The following is a 21,999-nucleotide window of genomic DNA, read 5'->3' on the forward strand; positions in this document are numbered from 1 at the left end:
AAAATTTTTTAAAATTTCTACAAAGTAAAAACACAGATGACAAACAAAAACAAACAAATAAACAAAGGGAACTGGCATTACAACTAAAAGGTTAATATATAAAGAACTGATACAGAGAAGAAAAAGGCCAACAATCAAAAGGCAACAAATATGAACAGAGACGTCTCAGAAAGAGAGAAGCAAATGGCCCTAAAATATGTGAAAAGATGTCAGTTTCACTTATAATGAAATAAATGCAATTGAAACTATATTATGATACCATTTCTCACCAATCAGACTGGCAAAAACTTACAAGTCTTGCAACACATTTTGTTGCTGAGAGTGTGGGGAAACAGCCTCAAACATTTTCGGTGGGAATGCAAAACGGCACATATCCGGGGAAGGGAATGTGGCATTACCTAGTCACCTATGCATATGACAAAGAATCTCTCCTTGACCAAACTGTAGTTAGGCTCCTCTGAGGCATCTTCTCAAGGAGGTCTGACCTTGGGCTTCCATTTCTGTTCCCGTAGAGCCCAATTTTAGCAAGAATCCTATTAAGCAGCTTTACCCAGAATCCTTCCACCCTTGATACCTGATCAAACTCCTCACTCCGCACTCCCCCGCCAACCCCGCCATGATACTGATCACCCTGGCCTGCCTTCAGCAAGAATATTGTAGTTCAGTTTAGCAAGAATCCCCCCTTACCTTTGAGGTTTCTCTTAGTAATTTTCCATCCACTGACCCCTACCTTGCTCTTTGACTATAAATCCCCACTTGTCCATCTTTTTTAAAAATTATTTTCTTTATTTATTTATTTTTTGGCTGCGTTGGGTCTTCATTGCTGCACATGGGCTTTCTCTAGTTGCAGCGAGCGGGGGCTACTCTTCGTTGCGGTGCGCAGGCTTCTCATTGTGGTGGCTTCTCTTGTTGCGGAGCACAGGCTCTAGGCGCACAGGCTTCAGTAGTTGTGGCACGCGGGCTTCAACAGTTGTGGCTCACAGACTCTAGAACGCAGGCTCAGTAGTTGTGGCACACGGGCTTAGCTGCTCCGTGGCATGTGGGATCTTCCCGGATCCGGGCTCGAACCCGTGTCCCCTGCATTGGCAGGTGGATTCTTAACCACTGTGCCACCAGGGAAGCCCCTGTCCATGTTATATTCAGAATCGAGTCCAGTTCCACACTGAGGTCTCTTTTCCCCTATCACAATAGTTCCTGAACAGAATCTGGTTTTACTGCTTTAACTACTGTCCAGCTCTGTTTTTTCTTTGACACGTATATCTAGAAATCCCATTATCTAAAAATCCATCCCAATGATACTTTAGCAAAAATATAAAAAGGTGAATACACTAGACTATTCACTGTAGAATTATTTACAGCATTGATTGTAACAGCAAAGCCTGTAAAAAACCTCAGCTTGTCCATTAATAGGGACTTCTTGAATAAACTATGGTAAATCCACACAGTGGGATGTACTGTTAAGTGAAAAAAGCAAAATGGAGAAAAATATGTATGATATGGTACTGTTTATCTAACAAAGAGGTGGACATGAATAAACGTATATTTGTTTACATTAGGAAAAAATGAAAAAGTAAACCAAAAAATAAATAATAAGGTTACTTATAAAGTGGGAGAGAGTGCACTGGGTGAAGGGAGTAAGGGCAGAAGCTGGATTTCTCTGAATGTATCTTGTTTTTTAGATCAACTTTGGACCCATGCAAATATTTTATGCACTTATAAAACAAAGTTAAATTTTAAAAAAGCAATCCCTATAAACTGAAAGTAAAAATGAAACGAATTAACTGAACTGACAGAGAGGAATTATTTCAAGTAAATTTAAAACATGGTAATTTTACCATATATCCTAGTGGGATGAACCCAAAGAGGAAAAATGAAGTTTCTAGTAGTCATATTATTAGCAATAATATATTAGTATTGTTTATATGAAAAGTATGGTATAAAGATAAAGCAGTGGGTCTCAACCAGGAGGCAATAGTGCCCCTAAGAAGATATCTGGCATTGGCCGGAGGCATTTTTGGGCTGTCACAACAACTGGGGTGGAGGGCGCTATTGGCATCTAGTAGATGAGGTTAGGGATGCTGCTGAAAATCCTACAATGCACAAGACAGCCCCCACAAGAAAGTACTGCCCAAAATGTTAATAGTGTTGAAGTTGAGAGACACTGAGATAAAGCAAAGAAGTAATTATGATCTGTCCCTAAAAACCAAGATTTTTTTTCAGAGTAAGAGTAAAGAGATAGAAATATAAAAATCAAAGAAGCCAAGCAAAAATCCTGTAATCCTATATTTTAAATCAGAAACATCATTATGAACTTAGGCTGTATTTTCTCTTGAGAAAATACATAGTAGCTCTGTCCACTGAAAAGGCCAAAAAGCAATAAGCAATCAGACAACAATGAGCACAGCACACCTACCGCCCAGATTTGTGGTCTCCAAATACTATTTCCCACCAAAAGGAATCAGTTTCTTAGAGAAATGGCTGTCTCCAGGTCTGGGGCAAGAAATATGCACTTTATGCCTTGTATTGACATCTTGGATTAATGTCAAAAGGAATCAGAAGTTGGGAATTCCCTGGCGGTCCAGAGGTTAGGACTCGATGCTTTCACTGCGGGGGCCTGGGTTCGATCCCTGGTCAGGGAACTAGGATCTCCCAGGCCGCAAGGCACAGCCAAAAAAAACAAAACAAAATGAAAAAAAGGATTCAGAAGTCAGTTTGAAAAGGCTACCATTAGTGAAAGATGGGACTGAAAAACAGCTACATGAATTGAAACACATCAAATGCAAGTTCATACTGATACTCATTAAAACACAGAAACTATTCACTGGTCATCTTTCCAGAACAGTAGGGTACCAATTTATTTTGAAAACTGGCACATAAGGGAAAGAATCAAGTATTCATCCTGCCTTTCCTGTATGAACTAACTCAGAGTAATCAAAGAGTTAATAAAAGAAGTTTCCTTTATAAATGAATTCAGCTAAATGAAGGTTTATAGAATTAGAGTATCTCCAATTTGCAACCCCTAATGCAAACAGACCTAGGCAATGATATCAATGGCTGCTAACATCACACAAAGAAAACAAACATAAATATATGCCTCAGTGTGAAAGCTCAAACCACCACGTGTGAAGACTTCTTTCTAAAAATGAAACTGAATTCATTCAAGCCTCTAGGTCTAAACATCAAATTACAGGAAATATAGGGCACAGAGGAACATGATCAGATGACATCACAGGGACGCAATCAACAAAATCCAGAACTCGGGAAATTCTTCAGGAGAAATGATCCATTTTCTTCAATATATATATTACCAGAGAGAAAAAAGAAGTAGAAATAATCTTTTTAAATATTTAAGAGATATATCAACTAATTACAACATATGGACCATATTTATGTTATTATTTAAAGAAACTAAATGGAAAAAAGCTATGAATCAGGAACTTCTGAACACTGTATGGATATTTGATGATATGTGGAGCAATTGTTAATTTTAAAGGTGTGACAATGGGATTGTAGCTTTTTAAAGTACTTGTTTTAGGGACTTCCCTGGCGGTCAAGTGGTTAAGACTCCGTGCTTCCACTGCAGGAGGCATGGGTTCGATCCCTGGTCAGGGAACTAAGATCCTGAATGCTGTGTGGTGAGGCCAAAAATAAATAAATAAAGTACTTGTTTTAGCTACATACTGAAATATCTAGATGAAATCCAATAACTAGAATTTCCTTCAAAATAATCAAGTGGAGTGAGGAGTGGAGAGAGTATAACTGAAACCAAAATGGCTATGACTTGATAATTAGTGAAGCTGGGTAATGAGTATACGTGGGAGTTTACTATTCTCCACATTTTTATATATGTTTGAAATTTTCTTAATAAAAATTGGGATAAAAGAACTATCTTAAAAATATATGCATGTAGAGTTGTACAATGTCATTTCATTAGCTTCTTAAAAGGCAGTACTTTTGCTCTATCAGTAAATGACTCAATAATCCAAGAATGGCAGTAGTTCCAAAGATCTGCATCCTCAGTGAGAAATAATGTATGTGAATCTAACTCCCCAAATTAGAAATGTGAAGTGGGGAAAAGTACTATGAACTCATATTTAAAGTGATGAACATGAGAAATAGATTGATCATGTTTAGGATAAAGATACATCTGTTATAAGACAACCAAAGAGCTTCATAAGACATTTGGTTGACTCACGGCTTGAAGGCAATGTGGGCACAGAGAGAAATTTTAGCAGCACACGGATGTGCAATGTGAAGTCAAACACAGACAATAGTTATAAACTGCCTATTGCACAATTAAAGTTATCACTTGCCAACATTCAAGGTAGGAAAAAATCAGATCTGTTCTATGTAACCTGGAATGTTTGGTTATTAAAGGAAAACACAACCAAACTGATTATGGAGAGAAAAGTACAATGCTTTAGTAAACCTATATAGTTATAATTTGTAACTAGACTTTTAATTAAAAGTCACCCAAACAAGATTACAGTTACTTTTTATATGTGCTTAAAACAAACCCTTAAGAGAATGTTACTCTACAGATTTAAAACTAAAGAAAAACAAAACAAAACAAAAACAACAACAACAACAACAAAAAAAAAAAAACTAAAGAAAAACACTTTTGGACCTCCCTGGCAGTCCAGTGGTTATGACTCCACGCTTCCAATGCAGGGGGAGCAGGTCCGATCCCTGGTCAGGGAACTAAAATCCCACATGCCGCGCGGTGCGGCCAAAAGAAAAGAAAAGAGAAATAAAGAAAAACACTTTACCAAAAAGAAGATATAATCAAGCTAGACAGCTCCAGAAAGCATTAAAAATATTTCAACTCTCAAACAGAATATATCAAATATGTTTCTTAAATTCTCTCTGGAGAATATGTATATAAAAAAGCAGGGGCTTCCCTGGTGGCGCAGTGGTTGAGAATCTGCCTGCTAATGCAGGGGACACGGGTTCGAGCCCTCGTCTGGGAGGATCCCACATGCCGCGGAGCAACTGGGCCTGTGAGCCACAACTGCTGAGCCTGCGCGTCTGGAGCCTGTGCTCCGCAACAAGAGAGGCCGCGACAGTGAGTGGCCCCCGCTCGCCGCAACTAAAGAAAGCCCTCGCACAGAAACGAAGACCCAACACAGCCAAAAATAAACAGAAAGAAAAAAAAAAAAAAAGCAAATACCTCTATTTAAAAATATAAGTATTAAAAAATGTAAGTATTAAGCATATTTAAACAAAGGGCAGACCTGCTCAGTAATAGCCACTGAAGATCCACCAGACCCATTTCAAAGCAATGAGAAACAGAAAATGGCCACTAGAAGTAGTAGCATACTGCTCCCACTTAAGTCTCCGAAGTATCTGCAGGTGGATTTAATCTGGGTAACTGAGGATCCAGCAGCAGCCTTTCACCAGATAACATCAGTCTGAATGATCTTAGGTCCTGACTTCCATTCCAGTTTCCTGCTGCTAGTGGAACTGGGCTCATAACCACAGCCAATTTGGCTGGAGCACTAATTCCCACTTAGCATCTGTTTTGCTAGGAATGAAAGTAGGATAGTAGAGTCTGCTCTGGAAAATATCATTGAAAACTGTTTTAAATGCTTCTATTGTTTTCATTACGAATTGAACACAAACTGTTAGTCAATTTATTTCTTAGCCTTTTTGTAACAAAATTGTGAGCAATTCTGAAAGACAGGGAGAAACTGAAAGGAAGGAAAAATGAGGAAATGCAATGAGGCAGAGGAGTCAGTACCCAACATAAGGTGGGGGAGGGCACCTTCAGCAGCACCCTCAACAAGAACTTCACAGGCTGCCTTTTAGCCTTTCAGCTAGCTTTTGGGTAGGAGTTACTAGAGCCACATCAGAGAAGATGGCATCCAACAATCAAGGCAAATTGGATGTCTTTATTGTCTCAAGTGGGTATTTCGTATTTCTAAAGACTTCTTAATCCCTCCTGTACTGCTCTTCAAAATTATTCCCTAGACTTAAAAAATGAAAACAGACTATTATTTCATCCAAAGAATTTTACTCAATATTTATTAAATGTAAGGCACTGGATTAAGCTTTAGATTTACAAAGTATCAATAATAAATCAGAGAAGGGGGGAGATATTTTTTTAAATATCAAAAATGTATAACATCTTAAATGGATTACACAATTAAATAAACTGTATGCTTTAAAAATGCAACCATTAAAGATGATTGTTAAATATAAGATACAGCACTGTCAATGTCCTCTTGAGTTTGCAAGTGCTTATTACATTTATTAGATAAATATAATTATGTCATCTCTGGGCCAAGGATAAATCTGAGGTCCAAAGGGAAAAAAAGTAGTGTATATATTTGTTTATGGTATGGAAAAAACTTAGCTAAAGCCATTAAAAGAATGTGAAAAGGAAAAGGGGATAAGCATTGTCGACTTAAAAAAATGCACAATGTGAGAGTTTTGAGTTAAGTTTTATTTGGGGCAAAATAAGGACTGCAGCCCAGGAGACAGCATCCCAGGTAGCTCTGAGAAACTGCTCCAAAGAGGTAGGGGGGAAGGTCAGTATATATGTGATTTTGGTGAAGGGGGAGTACATGCAATCCAGCACAGACTTTTTTGCAGAAGGTTTCTGCTAGTCACGAGGAGTAGATGTCACCATGAAGGATTTTAGTGTTTTTCTAGATATTAGGAGATACAAGAATTGGGCTCATAAAATCAGCTCCTGAAAATACCTATCTGCAGACCTGTTCTGCCAGTTTTTCCCAGAGCACAGAGTGCCTCATTTCTGCTCTGCACCCTGAACTCCTTTCAGGGGGTGTTGAAAATCAGCAGCTGTAGCAGCACATGATTTAATCCTTGTAGAGGTAGATGGCAAGTGCCAATGGAAAATGCCAATTTGTAGTTGACAGCATAATCGAGCTAAAACAGTTATCTATCCTAACAGCAATACAAAACGCAATGTTCAAAATTAATAACGCAAAACACATACTGTTCAGAAATACGGCTGTAAACTACATAAGAAACAGCTATGAGTTCAAAGCAGTTGTCTTTAGGGAAATGGAGTGGGAGCACTTTTAAGTCTTCTGACTCTACATATTTGCCTTTTAAACTATATATTGTTTTGATTTAAAAAAAATTTAAAAACCAACTGAAAATATATTCAGAAAGCCAGAATTTCATGGTTTTCTCCTAAGACCTTGTCCTTCAAATCTCATATTTCTAAAACTATTTAATTGCTTCACTTTAAGAATTACTTCCTTTTTGGGAATTCCCTGGCAGTCCAGTGGTTAGGACTCAGCACTTTCACTGACGTGGGCCCAGGTTCAATCCCTGGTGGGGGAACTCAGATCCCACAAGCCGCACGGTGCGGCCAAAAAAATAAAAATAAAAAATAAATTACTTCCCTTTCAAACATACACAAAAGAATAGAAAAATATAAACACCCATCCCAACTATTCAGATTTCAAAAGCTTTTTTTTTTTTTTTTTTTTAAAGGTTGCACCTCGCTGCATGTGGGATCTTATTTCCCAGACCAGGCATGGAGCCTGTGCCCCCTGCATTGGGAACTCAGAGTCTTAACCACTGGATCTCCAGGGAAGTCCCAGATTTCAGAAGTTTATATTTTGACTTATTTGCTTCTTTTTTATTTAAGAACCAGTAATAGATAAATACTACTTCATTTTTAAATATTACATGGTATGTTAAATATGTGCATCTTACTGCGTATTAATTATACCTAAATAAAGTTGTTTAAAATATTAAAAATGTATATTTATTCAGCTCCTACTATATACCAGGCATGATTCTAGGTGCTTGGGATACATAATGAACAAAACAGACAGATCCCAGCCCCTGTGGACATTACATTCTGGTGGTGCTGTTTGCTTTTCAGTTGACAGTTTTCCAACATTATTTTCAACTACTCTAAAATAATCCTTTAGTTTAGATATGATCCTGACTGTGTCATAAACATAACATGTTCATTCCACTTCTTTGTTCACATTGTAACCATCCTTCTGATTTTGGACACAGGCAGCAGTAAGCGGCAGCTTGCAGCAAGCAGCAGCAAGCAGTAGCAGGAAGCAAGATCTTAGTTCCGGGACAGGGAGTCCTAACCACTGGACCACAGGGGCCAGCAGCTAGGGCCTGGGTCCCTGTTTCTTACCTGCCTTGTCAGGAGAGAATTCAGGCAAGGAGGCAGAAGGTAAAGAGAAAAGCAAAAAGTTTACTGGAGGGCTTCCCTGGTGGCGCAGTGGTTGGGAGTCTGCCTGCCAATGCAGGGGACACGGGTTCGAGCCCTGGTCTGGGAAGATCCCACATGCCGCAGAGCAGCTGGGCCCGTGAGCCACAATTACTGAGCCTGCGCGTCTGGAGTCTGTGCTCCGCGGCAAGAGAGGCCGCGATAGTGAGAGGCCCGCGCACTGCGATGAAGAGTGGCCCCCACTTGCCACAACTGGAGAAAGCCCTTGCACAGAAACGAAGACCCAACACAGCCATAAATAAATAAATAAATAAAATTTAAAAGAATAAGGCTTTAAAAAAAAAAAAAAAAAGTTTACTGGGAAAACAAAGTACATGCTGAAGGACACGCACGGAGGAACTCAGAGAGAGTAGTGCCCTTGGGAAGTTTAAATCCTTTATAAGAGGGCAGTCTTCCAGGTCTTTGTCTTCTTTTGGCCAATAGTAGTGTTTTGACCCCATGGCTAATTTGCTTCTGGACCCTCCCCTGGGTGCGCACGCACCCCTAAGTTAAGGTGGATCCCACCGCGAAGGCCTCTGGGAGGAGATAGCAACACTTAACTATGGTCTGGCATTCCCTGCCTTTTTGAGCCCATGAAGGCTTTTGCGCATGCGTAATGTCTCCCTTGTCCCAATGATGGGAAGTGTATGACCTCTTGATCCTTTAATAGGGTTTAGTCCCACTCTGTCCCTGCCATAAAAATGCCCAATGTCTGGTTATTTACCCTATTCCTGTTGCTGGTTTTTATAACGAGGTGCAGATCTCGAAATACAGACAGAAGTCCGGTCATAATATGTAGTCCCGGAGCCCGTTTGTCTCTTGCTTCAGGAAGTGTAAACAGGGGGCTGGTAATGAATGTCCAGCTTGGAGCCCATCTTCTTCTCACCCCAGGAGGTGTGAACAGGAGGCCAGTTGTAAATGCCTAGCCTGGAGCCCATCTATCTCCTGCCTCACTTCTAGGCATTCAAATCTAAATTATCCTTCAAGTCCCAGCTCAAGATCTACTCCTACTGTAAAGGTGAAATAGTAAACCCTTATTAATAATCCTCTCCTAAAGCATTTAGATCTTTGTCATTTAAATCATATTGTCTGATATTACTTACTATTGTTTCTTTTAGCTCTCCTAGATCCAAGATCCTTGAAGACAGGTATCACAACTTACACATTTCCTGTTTCTTCTGTAGTGCTTAGCAAGCGCAAAGCAAGGAGTAGCCATCCTTAAAGTATCTCACTATGTTTCCTGTTAATAGGTTACTGTTCTCTAGCAAATTACTAATATTTTTCATCATTTCGTAGTTATAAGCTACTGATAATTGTTTTTACTTGTTGTATGACAGCAAAAGAGAATGAAGAACAGACTCTGGATTCAAAGTATCCTGTACTGGAATACTGGCTACATCATTTTTGAGCTTAAGTGTTGTTATTTAACTTCTCTAAGTCCTAGTTGCCTAACTTGTAACTTGGAAATAATTATCCTCCTAAGAAGGTTGTTTTGAGAACAAAAGAAATACAATAATGAGAATACAATAATGTTATGCTCCCTTCTCTTTTCCCAGCCCACAATCATAACCTCTGTTACAAGGACTTATGGTAAGAAAACACCTTCAGACTTAAGTCTCAAAAGTTTTAATTTGGGGACTTCCCTGGTGGTCCAGTGGTAAAGAGTCCGCCTTCCAATGCAGGGGACGTGGGTTCAATCCCTTGTCAGGGAACTAAGATCCCACATGCTGCGAGGCAACTAAGCCCACGTGCCACAACTATTGTGTTCGTGTGTCTCAATGAGAGAGCCCGCGTGCCACAAACTACAGAGCCCACGTGCCACAAACTACAGAGTCCACATGCCCTGGAGCCTGTGCACCACAACTAGAGAGAGAAAACCTGCACGCCACAACTGGAGAGAAGCCTGTGCGCTGCAACTAGAGAGAAACCTGAGCAGACCTGCGCTGTAACGAAAAGGATCCTGCATGCCTCAACAAAGATCCCATGTGCCACAACTAAGACCTGATGCAGCCAAAAAAAAATTAAGGAAAATAAATAAAATAAATAAAAACTCAAAAAAAAAAACTAAAAAAAATTTTTTTAATAATGATTTTTAAAAAGTTCTAATTTTGGCATGGCTATGAAATTTTACTTTTGATTTCACTAATTAAACAACATCTGTATATTTATTGAACCTCCCACCACTTTGTGTAAAGCACTGGTTTAGAACTAATGATAGGAGAGTCAATAGGACAGACACAGTATCTATCACCAGGGAGTTTACAGACTAACAAGGAAAAACATACTGAATGTTTTTCCTTGGCATAGAATTATGAAGTAAAAACTCATTCTATAATGGACATAAAGTCACCATTATTTTAGGTATTTCCTACCATAAATTAGTAATACGGAAATGGACCATGTAAAATTTATATCTATTGAGCATCTACAATCATCAGTCATGTGACACGAATGAACCTAAGTCGTTGTGTACAGTATGTAGAGAATAAAAAAGCCATCTGACCAATATCTTAGTTACCAGTATGAGGCTGGGCATCAGAATGGACAGATGAACAGAATTTCCTTCATTTTGTTTCAGTTTACTCCTAATTAGTACCACTACCATCTTACATTTGTATTGTATATCACAGTTTACTCAACACCTTCTCAAATATTATCTCACTTACTCCCAACAACTGCAGTAATAAAATCAGTCAGGAGCCAGAGTAGACTGAGCTTCTTGGAACATATCGACTAAAAGGAAAATTCAGTCAAAATAGATTTAGACTACTAAGAAATGTAGTCTTTTAAATGTATACATTAGAATTTGAAAGAAAAATTTGCATAGTACAAATTTTACTTATTTTTATAAACATATACTACGGGCTATTGTCTTTAAGATTATGGATTTACATCAAGATTTATGCCACTAGGCCTGCTATGTAGAAGCTGAAGTTTCTCTTTAAAGAAACCATTGGATCACCTTTCAGTTACATCTTCTATGGAATAGGATTAGGCTTCCAAGAGCAAACTATGGGAGCATCAGATTAAACACTTTAAAAGACAGTTTATTTGTATATTTGTGAATTCTAGTTTATTAACTATTACGTATTCAACAATAAAATGAAATCTTTTGGGAAGTTTCAGCTTATCTTAGCTGTAATTGCAGTAATGAAGAAAATACATTTTTGTTGTCTTCTAGAAAAAATTGTTAATAAGGGAAGTTATATGCTCCCAAAGGCCAAAGTGATAGTGACAAAAGTAATTTAAATGAGAAAATCCTAGGAGAAAGGTGAAACTTCTGCAGAAACTGTTAAGGTTGCTGAGTCAGCCATCCTCTTGACACCAAGATGTTCTCATTTCAGAATGGACTCCATACTGAAATGTTATTTACCTTGCAAAACCCATCTCAAATACAATCTTAAGAAAACCTTCCATAATTCTTCCAAAAGGCATGAATATAGAATTACTAACACAGCAAGGAGAGATCAATTATGTACTCGGTGTTACCGAGTCCAAGCTCGCTCTGCTTGCCACACAACTGGCCAATCAATCGGAGACAAGGTGCTGAGGCAAGGAACACGACTTTATTCGGAAAGCCAGAAGACCGAGAAGATCGCAGACAAGTGTCTCTGAAAAACCATCTTCCAGGGGTGTGGATGTCAGTTTCTTTTATAGCACAGAGAGGGGGAGGAGATGAGGAAGTAAAGTAAAAAGGCCATAAGTTTTGCAAATATCCCCTGGGATGGCCAGCCTCGAGGAGGGGATGTGTTAATTTCTTCTTTCTTGTGGCCATCCACAGGTGGGACAGGGTCCAGATGTTTCCCTGAACAAAGGCACTTTGGTTTAACCTTCAGGCAGAGGGGCAGGGTTCCCCCAGGCAGGGCATTATGTATACACACTATTCTTTTAGTGAACAAAAGCAGCAGAAAGCAAAGGTTAAAGAAACAGATCCAACATGGAGTCCAATTTGGCTCTTCCCTGTTACATTAGAATTTGCCCTACCATCACAGCCACAAACCTAGTCCCAACGACCATCTCTGGGTGGTTTCCCCACATCCATTCTTGTCCGCATTCAATTCAGTGTCTACGCAGGAGTCAGGGTGACCTTTTTGATTAAGATACAAATTTGATTGTGGGACTTCCTTGCTTAAAATCCTTCAGGGACCTCCCACTACTGTTCAAATAAGGTCTAAATCCTTTGGATAACATGACAGGGGAGTTCACTGCAATGTTCTCTCACTACATTTGAGTGGTTTGAAAACTCTCCTATAAAAGTTTAAAAAAAGAAAAGAAAAAGCTGGTCCTAAATCCTTAACATTGTTTAAAAGGCCCCACATCATCTCTGGGGCCCTAACCACAGCCCCCTTTCGCTTTCCACACACTTTCCAACTGCTCTGACCTTCAGTTCCCAAAACCTTCCGAAGACTCTGTGCAACTGATTTCCTTTACCTGGACCTTTCTTCCCTCCTTTGGGAGTCACCTTCACCTAATTCCTATTTACCCGTAATAACTTGAGTGCAAAGATTACTTTCCTAGGGAAACCTTAACTGATTTCTTCAGCTGGGATATGTATCCCGGTTACACGCTCTCACAACACCCTACATTCTTCCTTTTTAGCTTCTCTCTAGGTAGACTGGCATTCACTTGTGTGGTTACTTGTGTCCTCCAATGACAATGTAAAGTCTTTAAAGCCAAAAACCTATAATGGTCACCATCAATCATATCGTTAGTACTCAGCACACAACAGGTACTAAAAACACTCGGCTGATAAACTAGGCAATTAGCATTAAATATTAAGTAATTAAAGTATGCATGTAAAGTATTTACGACACACAGGGCTAAGAGTCAGTGCTCAACGCGTTGTAGTTTTTGCCTTGCATCATTGTTTGTGTGCTTAATCACTCCCTCCATCCTGCACACAATTCTTATTCATTTTTGGATTAGATCAGTGCCTCGCTCTAACTTCAGTGTTACACATACGTGCTCAACATTGACTGGATTTAACTGCTTTTTAAATCAATATGACTTGCAGCATATTTACATAGAAGACACAACATCAACTTCTAAAGAGTTTCCCATTAAAACTAAAGTATCAATATAATTAAAAACGTTATAAACAGTTCAAAAGCACACTTGAGCTACGACTATGAAGTAAAGAAGCTGGTTTTCACGTCGCTTATACAATCTGTCACACTTTACAATTCCACATTGACATAAACACAGACTGTCAATTTCCTATCTTTACTATTACTTCTTTTAAATTTATTTTTTTGGTCGCCGCTCGGCATGCGGGATGTTAGTTCCCCCGACCAGGGGTGGAACCCGCGCCCCCTGCAAGGGAAGCGCGGAATCTTAACCACTGGACCGCCAGGGAAGTCCCACCTGTCTTTCAATGATCTCGAATAAGTACGAAGGAAGCAACGCTGGATGCCACACTAACGTTCGTCATTGCTAACAAATAACAAACTGCAAATAAAAACGGACACAGAGAAAAAAAGAAATTAAATATGAAAACAGAGACCATCAAGCCTACAAAATAAAAGTGAGTTGCGGGAGCCAGCTAATGAAGTTACCGAAGAAATGTCCACCCCAAACAAGACATGCTCTGGATTTCTGTACTGCACTTCTGCATTTGGAGAATAGAGAACTCGAAGTTTCCGAGCGCTCGCAGAAAGAGAAAACCACCGCGGCGCTTTCCCGGAGTCCGCCGCTCGGGAAAGCAGCGCAGTCAGCGGGCCCAGAGCCGCGCCTCACCTGCGCTGACCAGGAGTCCCGCCCCGGCCGTCGCGCGACTGTGCCCTTTCGAGGTCGCAGACGCGAGCACCGAAACCGAGACAAAGACAGGGTGCGGCGACTCGGCCCGACCCAACGACCGCCACCGCCCCGCCCGGGAAACGCCTGCCCACCCCCGGCGGCCGGCCCAGCCGAGCGCGGCGCGGCCCCAGGAAACTCACCTCCGGACGCGGCCGCTGGAGGGGGCCCCGCCACGCCGTCGCCTAGCGGCCTCGTCCTCAATTCGCTCAGGGGCCGCGGGCGCCGCCGCCGCCCCTCAGACTGGGAGCACTGCTGTCCCCAGACCCTCTCAAGCTCGACTGCCGCGCGGCTGCGACCCTGCGCACCCCCTCGGTCACTGCCGCCCGGCGCCGAGGACGCGCCGAGGACGGCTCTGCGCAGACCCGAGAGCGCGCGCGGGGCCGCGGGGGGCGCGCGAGGGCGCGCGGGGGCGGGGCTGGCGGCGCCGGCCGCCTCGGGCCGCAGCGTTACCCGCGCTAATGGCGGCCGCCTCTTTCTTCCCGTGGGCACTGCTACTCCTTGCCTCTTCACCCGACGCGGAAAATGCAGAGAGCTACCCACCTGAGAACCCAGCATCAACTTACCTCCGTAGGTCGTCAGCCGCTGATTGAATCCGTGGAGAGATTTACCTGCATTCTGACCATGTTGAACTTCACCTGAGACCTGTGATTCTGGAAAGCGACGGTTAAAAAAAATCCTCCCATCCTTTCGTGCCCCTGAAAGGGCTGACAGCAAGGAAGAAACCACCCTTCCCCACGTGGTTTAGATAAGACTCAGGGATGCCCCCTTGTTTACCTATGACAAGGTCAGACATAGACCCTCCAAATTCCCTTTTTTTTTTGCCTCATAAATGATTAGCTTTACTGATTGTTCTCACTGACCAATCTGGACAAAATACCAGCTACCTTGTTTTGACCAAACTTAAGCTTCTCTCCTTCCTCCGGGCTCCTAAACTTTGACCCACCCTCATCCTGATCCAGCGTACAAGCCCTCCTTCACCATCACTCCTGAAAAATAGGCTGACCTCCATGTAAACCACTCTGATCTGCCACGCGATCACTGCCACCTCCACCCACCCATTCCACTGTGCCCCACACCCAGTTCTTTGTAACCTTTGTTCGCTCCTCCCTATACAAGAAGGGCCATTTTCTGTCTGACCTTGGAGACAGTTGCAGACTTCACGGTCATAGCGTTCCCCTGTAGCGATGGTTGTTGCCTCATCCCCCAAACCCCATTGCAGTAGTTCCTTTTCCTCTTCTTGGAATAAGCCTTTCCAATAAAGTCTCTCTTTATCTAAATCCAGGATTTTGTTTTTCACAATTGAACATTCTCCGCATTGTAATTGTCCTCCAGCCTTATTTCAGTAGTCTTCCCCCTCCCCCCAATAATCCTTTCAAATATAATCTCTATTTCCCTATTTGTTTTTACGTGACAGTTTTTTTTTTTTTTTTTTTACATAAATACTTGGACAAAACATTTATTATTTTAAACTAAGGGACATTTGTTACAGCAGGAATATTCTACTGGGTCAGGCAGTTCAGTGAAAGGTGCATCCTTTGTTCCTTTGTTCCTCCCTCCCTCCCTTCCTTCCTATTTCTTTCTGTCTCTGTCTCTCTCTCTCCCTTTCTATCTCTCTCCCTCTCTATCTTTTTCTTCCTTTTTTCCTTTTTTTTTTTTTAAATAGATCTTGGAGTATAATTGCTTCACAATACTGTGTTAGTTTCTGTTGCACAACAAAGGAAATCATCCATATGCATGCACGTGTCCCCATATCGCTTCCCTTCCAGCCTCCCTATCCCACCCCTCTAGGTCATCGCACAGAGGCCATCTCCCTTTTACTTGATAGTTTTTAGTGCTGGGATTCAGATTGATACTGGGCCTCACCTACAGACCCCTGCTATCCCCACACAGGTAAAGGCACCCTGTGAGTCGTTTGAACTCTTCTTCAGGAGAGCAATTCTGGGATCCCGTGGTGAGTTCAACTTTCAAACCAGTTCTCCAGAAATCTTGTCTGTTGAAGCCACTGGTAAGGAGTTACTTTGATTCCTTAGGGCAAAGAGACTTTTCTATGGATGGCCTTTATGTGAGGCCTCTTCTTTTTCCTGTTCTTCTTTTTTGTCCCAGCACCATTTGATAAAGAGAGGACTCTTCCCTGGTCAAAAATCAACTGACCCTAGATATGTTGGTTTATTTCTGGACTCAAAATTCTGTTCCATTTATCTATATATCTGTCCTTACACCAGTGCTGTTATCCAATGGGGGTTCTGTTGCTTGCCGCTTACAAAGTCAGTTACATACTCACAAATGTTGGTAGCAAAGGTGCCTCTAATCAGAATGCCGGGGACTTCCCTGGTGGCGCAGTGGTTAAGAATCCACCTGCCAATTCAGGGGACACGGGTTTGAGCCCTGGTCCGGGCAGATTCCACATGCTATGGAGCAACTAAGCCCGAGCGCCACAACTACTGAGCCTGTGCTCTAGAGCCCGTGAGCCACAACTACTGAGCACACATGCCACAACTACTGAAGCCTGTGTGCCTAGAGCCCGTGCTCCTCAACAAGAGAAGCCACTGCAATGAGAAGCCCACGCACCACAACAAAGAGTAGCCCCCACTCACTGCAACTAGAGAAAGCCTGCGTGCAACAATGAAGACCCAATGCAACCAACAATAAAATAAATAAATAATAAATGAATTTTTTTTTTTCATCATTAACTTGGAATCTTTATTCTTGATGATTTTGTAATAGGCTTATCCTTAGTTGGTTAAGCAGACTCTCATTTCGCTATGAGAACTCATTCAAATTTGCTAAAGGAACTATGATGATAAAATTACACAGCCAAGTTGGGAAAAATACCCATGAAATAACACAACTTTTTATAAAATTGTCAGGTTTCAATTCCAGTAACTCATAAGACAGGGCCTAAAGCCTATTCATAATCAGTCATTCCAGAATGAGGAGCTATTGCCAGAAACTTTCTATGGGATGGGAAAAGGAATAAAAGATGGTCAGTACTGATAAATACAGGTTTAATGATACAGTGCTCTTCACAGACGGCTACAGAGACTGTAAACTATTATCCAGAAACATACAACCACACAACACAGACCACTTAGCCAGATATAAAATAAACTGGCTTCTTGTAACTACCCTGTAAACACTGCAGCCCTTCTTCCATCCAAAACTGACCCTAATCTCACATGAAAACAGTTATTGTAGGGGAATGAGAAACCCAGCTTTGTGGCCAAAAGTAAAAACCAAAGGAAAAATAGCAATTCAGTGGTTAGCTGGTGAAGGCGGGAATCTGGTGCCCTTCACTGCGCTGCTTTGCTCTTCTTACTCTTGCTCTTTTTGTCCCTCTTCTTCAGCCCATCCATGTTAGCTCTCAGTAGGTTTGAATAAGCCATCTGAAACTTATTCACTTCTTTGGAGCTCACCACAGTGCTGATCTTCTTTTTCCCGTCAGTAGCTCTTAACAGACACTTGTTGTCTGAGGGCTCAAAGCCCTCCACAGAACCCTTCCTTGGAATGGGTTTAGTTCGACCATCATACTTCTTCAGGGTGATGAACACGCTGCCCGACAACCGGCACTTCTGGAAGAGCCTGGTCAGCTCCGTCAGGAACTGCTCACTCTCCAGCAGCACCATCCTGACCCTGCTGCCTCCGCTCCGTCAGCATAAGCCCCAAGCCGTTAGAGCCGGAAGTTTCACTAAATGAATTTATTAAAACAAAAATCAGAATGCTGGCAATCTGGGGTGATGGTGGACTCAAGGTCCTCCAAAAACCACCCCCGAAAATTCTGCTCAGCCATGAAAGTTTTAAAGGGAAGGAGGGAAGTAATCTCAGTTAATCATTGAGATATGGGGTCAGAGTCGTTACCATCCCCCACCTGCCTGCAGGCTCATTGACTTCTTGTGATCTTCCTCTAGATGTTATCATACAGTTTGGTTCACACAGTTTGGTCACACAGTTTGTTCAGGAGATTACTGAAGGGGAAGGTAGGGAAGAGATTTGGTCATCTGTTAATTACTTATTCTTCATTTTGACTTCTTTGATCTATGGAAAGAACCGACAAGTTAGGCAAAGTATTGTGTGATTAAAAGATTTGAAAGGTGTGTGTGGGCCAGAGATGAGTAGAGCATGGGGGTTAAAAATTAGTTATAGTATAGCTTTGCTAAAATGACAAGAAAGGCGGTTTTCTGCTGAGGTTGATCTCCTGCAAAGAGCTGCTTACAGTACCATAATGTTTTAATTACTGCAGCTTTGTAGTAGGTTTTTAAATCAGGAAGTGTGAGTCCTCCAACTTTGTTCTTTTTAAAAATTGTTTTGGTTTTTCCAGGTCCCTTGCAATTTAAGACCAGCTCTTCCTTTTCTGTTAAAAAAAAAAAAAAAAAAAAAAATTTGATAGGAATTGCTTTGAATTGGTAGATCAATTCGAGTATTGATATCTTAACAGTGTTAAGTTTTTTCAAACCATGAATATGGACATCTTTCCATTTACTTATGTCTTCTTTGTTTTGTAGTTTTCAGTGTACAAGTCTTGTACCTCCTTGGTTAAATTTATTCCCAAGTATTTTATTTTTATTGATGCTGTTGTGAAAGGAATTGCTTTCTTAATTTCCTTTGGGATTTTTCATCATTAGTGTATACCACTGATTTTTGTGTGTTGATCTTGTATACAGTATCTTTGCTGAATTCATTTATTAGCTCTGATAGTTGTGTGGGTTTTAAAAAATAGATTCTTGGGAATTCCCTGGCAGTCCAGTGATTAGGACTCCACGTTTTCACTGCCTGGGGCCCGGGTTCAATCCCTGGTCAGTGAACTAATAAGATCCTGCAAGCTGTGCAGCATGGCCAAAAAATAAAACAAATAAAAATAAAAAAATTTAAAATAGATTCTGTAGTATTTTATACATACAAGATCACATCATCTGTGAATAGAGATAGTTTTACTTCTTCCTTTCTAATTTGGATGGCATTTATTTATTTATTTAAAATTTTTGCCTAATTATTCTGGCTAGAACTTCCCATATAATTTTGAATAGAAATGGCAAAAGTAGGCTTCCTTGTCTTATTCGTAATCTTAAGGGGAAAGCTTTTAACCTTTCACCATTGAGTATGATTGCCCTTTTTCATGTTGAAGAAACTCCCTTCTAGTCATAGTTTGTTGAGTGTTTTTATCATGAAAGTTTCTTGGATTTTGTCAAATACTTTTCTGTGTCAATTGAGATGATCGTGTGTTTTTTTTTTCCTTCATTCTATTAATTTAGTGTATTACACTGATTGATTTTTTTCAGTGCAAATCTGTTTATTGGTTTCCTATTAATCTTTTAGTTGGGCATCTGGGAAGGGGGTATTAGTACATCTGTAGTTAACTTTCTATTTTAATCTGCTTAACTATGTTCAGTGAATGATCTATTTTAATGCCCTTCCATCTTGCTTATTAAAGAACAGGTTGACATCTTGGACTTAGATCTAGGTATACTTATCTGGTGTAGTATCTAATAGATAGAGCTCATGGTCCCAAGACCATTTATCAAACAGTCCCTTTTTTCTTACAAATTTGTAATGCTACCTTATATACCAAATCCCTATCAATGCTGAGGACTGTTTCTGGGCCCTGTATTCTGGGTCTGTGTTCTGTTCTGCTGATCTATTTTTTGACTTCTGTAACAATAGAACAATAATCAAAATACTGTAGGGTGTTTGTTATTGTTTTGGTTTGGTTTGGTTTTTTTACCATTTTTTTTAATATGATCTTTTTTTTAATAAGCTCAGTTGCTTTTTTTTAATTTTATTGTTTATTTTATTTTTGGCCATGTTGGGTCTTCATTGCTGTGCGTGGGCTTTCTCTAGTTGTGGCAAGCAGGGGCTACTCTTCATTGTGGTACACAGGCTTCTCATTGCGGTGGCTTCTCTTGTTGCGGAGCATGGCCTCTAGGTGTGTGGGCTTCAGTAGTTGTGGCTCACAGGTTCTAGAGCACAGGCTCAGTAGTTGTGGCCCATGGGCTTAGTTGCTCTGCAGCATGTGGGATCTTCCCGGACCAGGGCTCGAACCCATGTCCCCTGAATTGGCAGGTGGATTCTTAACCACTGTGCCACCAGGGAAGTCCTTTTTTTTTTTTCTTTACCATTTTTAAGTAGCATTAAGTACTTTCACAATCTTGTGCAATTCACCACTATCCACTTCCAAGACTTTTTCATCACCCAAACAGAAACTCTGTATCCATTTAAACAATAACTCCTCAATCCACTCCCCCATTCCTCCAGCCTCTGATAATCTCTTTCTATCTCTATGAAGTTGCCCTATTCTAGGTACCTCTTATAAGTGGAATCATATAATATTTGTCCTTTTGTGTCTGGTTTATTTCACTTAGTATAATGTTTTACAAGTTCATCATGTTGTATGATATCAGAATTTCATTCCTTTTTATGTTAAATAATATTCCATTGTATGTATTCAATATATATCACATTCTGTTTATTCAGTCATCTGTGGATGGACATTTGGATTGTTTCTACCTCTTGACTATTGTGAATAATGCTGCTGTGAACATTGGTGTACAAGTATCCAATTAAGTCTCTACTTTCAGTTCTTTTGGGTATACCTAGATGTGGGATTAATGCATCATATGGTATTTCTTTTCTTTTTTAAAATTATTTATTTATTTATTTAGGCTGCGCCAGGTCCTAGTTGTAGCATGCATGATCTTTAGTTGCAGCATGCGTGATCTTTAGTTGCAGCATGAGGACTTCTTAGCTGCGGCATGCAAACTCGTAGTTGTGGCATGCATGCGGGATCCAGTTCCGCAACCAGGGATCAAACCTGGGCTCCCTGCGTTAGGAGCACAGAGTCTTACTCACTGGACCACCAGGGAAGTCCCCATATGGTATTTCTATGTTTAATTTTTTGAGGAACTGCCAAGGTGTAAAATAAGTGCAGCATTTTACGTTCCAGTCAACAATGCACAAGGGTTTCAATTTCTCCATATCCTCAACACACTTGTTATTTTCTGTTTTTGTTTGTTTTTTTATAAAATAGCCATCTTAATGGGTGTGAAGTTGTATCTCATTACAGTTTTGATTTGTATTTCCCTAGTGACTAACGATGTTGAACATCATTTCATGCGGCTATTAACTTTTGTATATCTTCTTTGGAGAAATGTCTAATCAAGTCCTTTACCCATTTTTTTTTTTTTAATTTTTTTTTATAGCTACTTTATTTATTTATTTTATTATTTATTTTTGGCTGTGTTGGGTCTTCGGTTCGTGCGAGGGCTTTCTCTAGTTGCGGCAAGCGGGGGCCACTCTTCATCGCGGTGCGGGGACCGCTCTTCATCGCGGTGCGCGGGCCTTTCACTATCGCGGCCCCTCCCGTTGCGGGGAACAGGCTCCAGACGCGCAGGCTCAGTAGTTGTGGCTCACGGGCCCAGCTGCTCCGTGGCATGTGGGATCTTCCCAGACCAGGGCTCGAACCCGTGTACCCTGCATTAGCAGGCAGATTCTCAACCACTGCGCCACCAGGGAAGCCCCTTTACCCATTTTTAAGTAGGGTTGTTTTTTATTGTTGAGTTGTAGGAGATTTTTATGTATTCTAGACTTTAATACCTTATCAGGTATGTGATTTGCAAATATTTCTCCTATTCTGTGGGTTGTCTTTTCACTCTCTTGATAGTGAACTTTGATACACAAGGTTTTGGGGTTTTTTTTAAGATTTTTTTTTGATGTGGACCATTTTTAAAGTCTTTTATTGAATTTGTTATAATATTGCTTCTGTTTTATGTTTTGTTTTTTTGGCCACAAGGCATGTGAGATCTTAGCTCCCCCACTGGGAATCAAACACACACCCCCTGTATTGGAAGGTGACATCTTTTTTTTTTTTAAATAAATTTATTTATTTTATTTATTTTATTTTTGGCTGCATTGGCTCTTCATTGCTGTGTGCGGGCTTTCTCTACTTGCGGTGAGTGGGGGCTACTCTTCGTTGTGGTGCGCGGGCTTCTCATTGTGGTGGC

The 21,999-nt window shown here is 40.8% G+C and overlaps 2 protein-coding genes across 3 annotated transcripts in view; both read right to left on the reverse strand.

Annotated features, from left to right (window-relative positions):
* Nucleotides 1-14,374, reverse strand: part of UBXN2A (UBX domain protein 2A) — a 44,920-nt gene extending 30,546 nt beyond the window's left edge. The window contains exon 1 of one of the 2 annotated variants that reach the window (XM_059893532.1): nucleotides 14,149-14,374. The gene's annotated coding sequence lies outside the window, so the exon portion shown is untranslated. Of the gene's footprint in view, nucleotides 1-13,948; nucleotides 14,018-14,148 lie in introns of those variants that run through there. The other variant, XM_059893533.1, reaches the window with a different exon arrangement.
* A 2,304-nt stretch (nucleotides 14,375-16,678) lies between these two features.
* LOC132347123 (signal recognition particle 14 kDa protein) lies at nucleotides 16,679-17,688 on the reverse strand. Its single transcript, XM_059893535.1, has one exon. The coding sequence runs from the start codon at nucleotides 17,629-17,631 to the stop codon at nucleotides 17,299-17,301; it is 333 nt and encodes a 110-aa protein (XP_059749518.1). The 5' UTR covers nucleotides 17,632-17,688; the 3' UTR covers nucleotides 16,679-17,298.
* Between the last annotated feature and the right edge of the window lie 4,311 nt (nucleotides 17,689-21,999).

This window comes from Balaenoptera ricei, chromosome 13 (assembly GCF_028023285.1).
Source record: "Balaenoptera ricei isolate mBalRic1 chromosome 13, mBalRic1.hap2, whole genome shotgun sequence".
NCBI classification, from domain to species: Eukaryota; Metazoa; Chordata; class Mammalia; order Artiodactyla; family Balaenopteridae; genus Balaenoptera; species Balaenoptera ricei.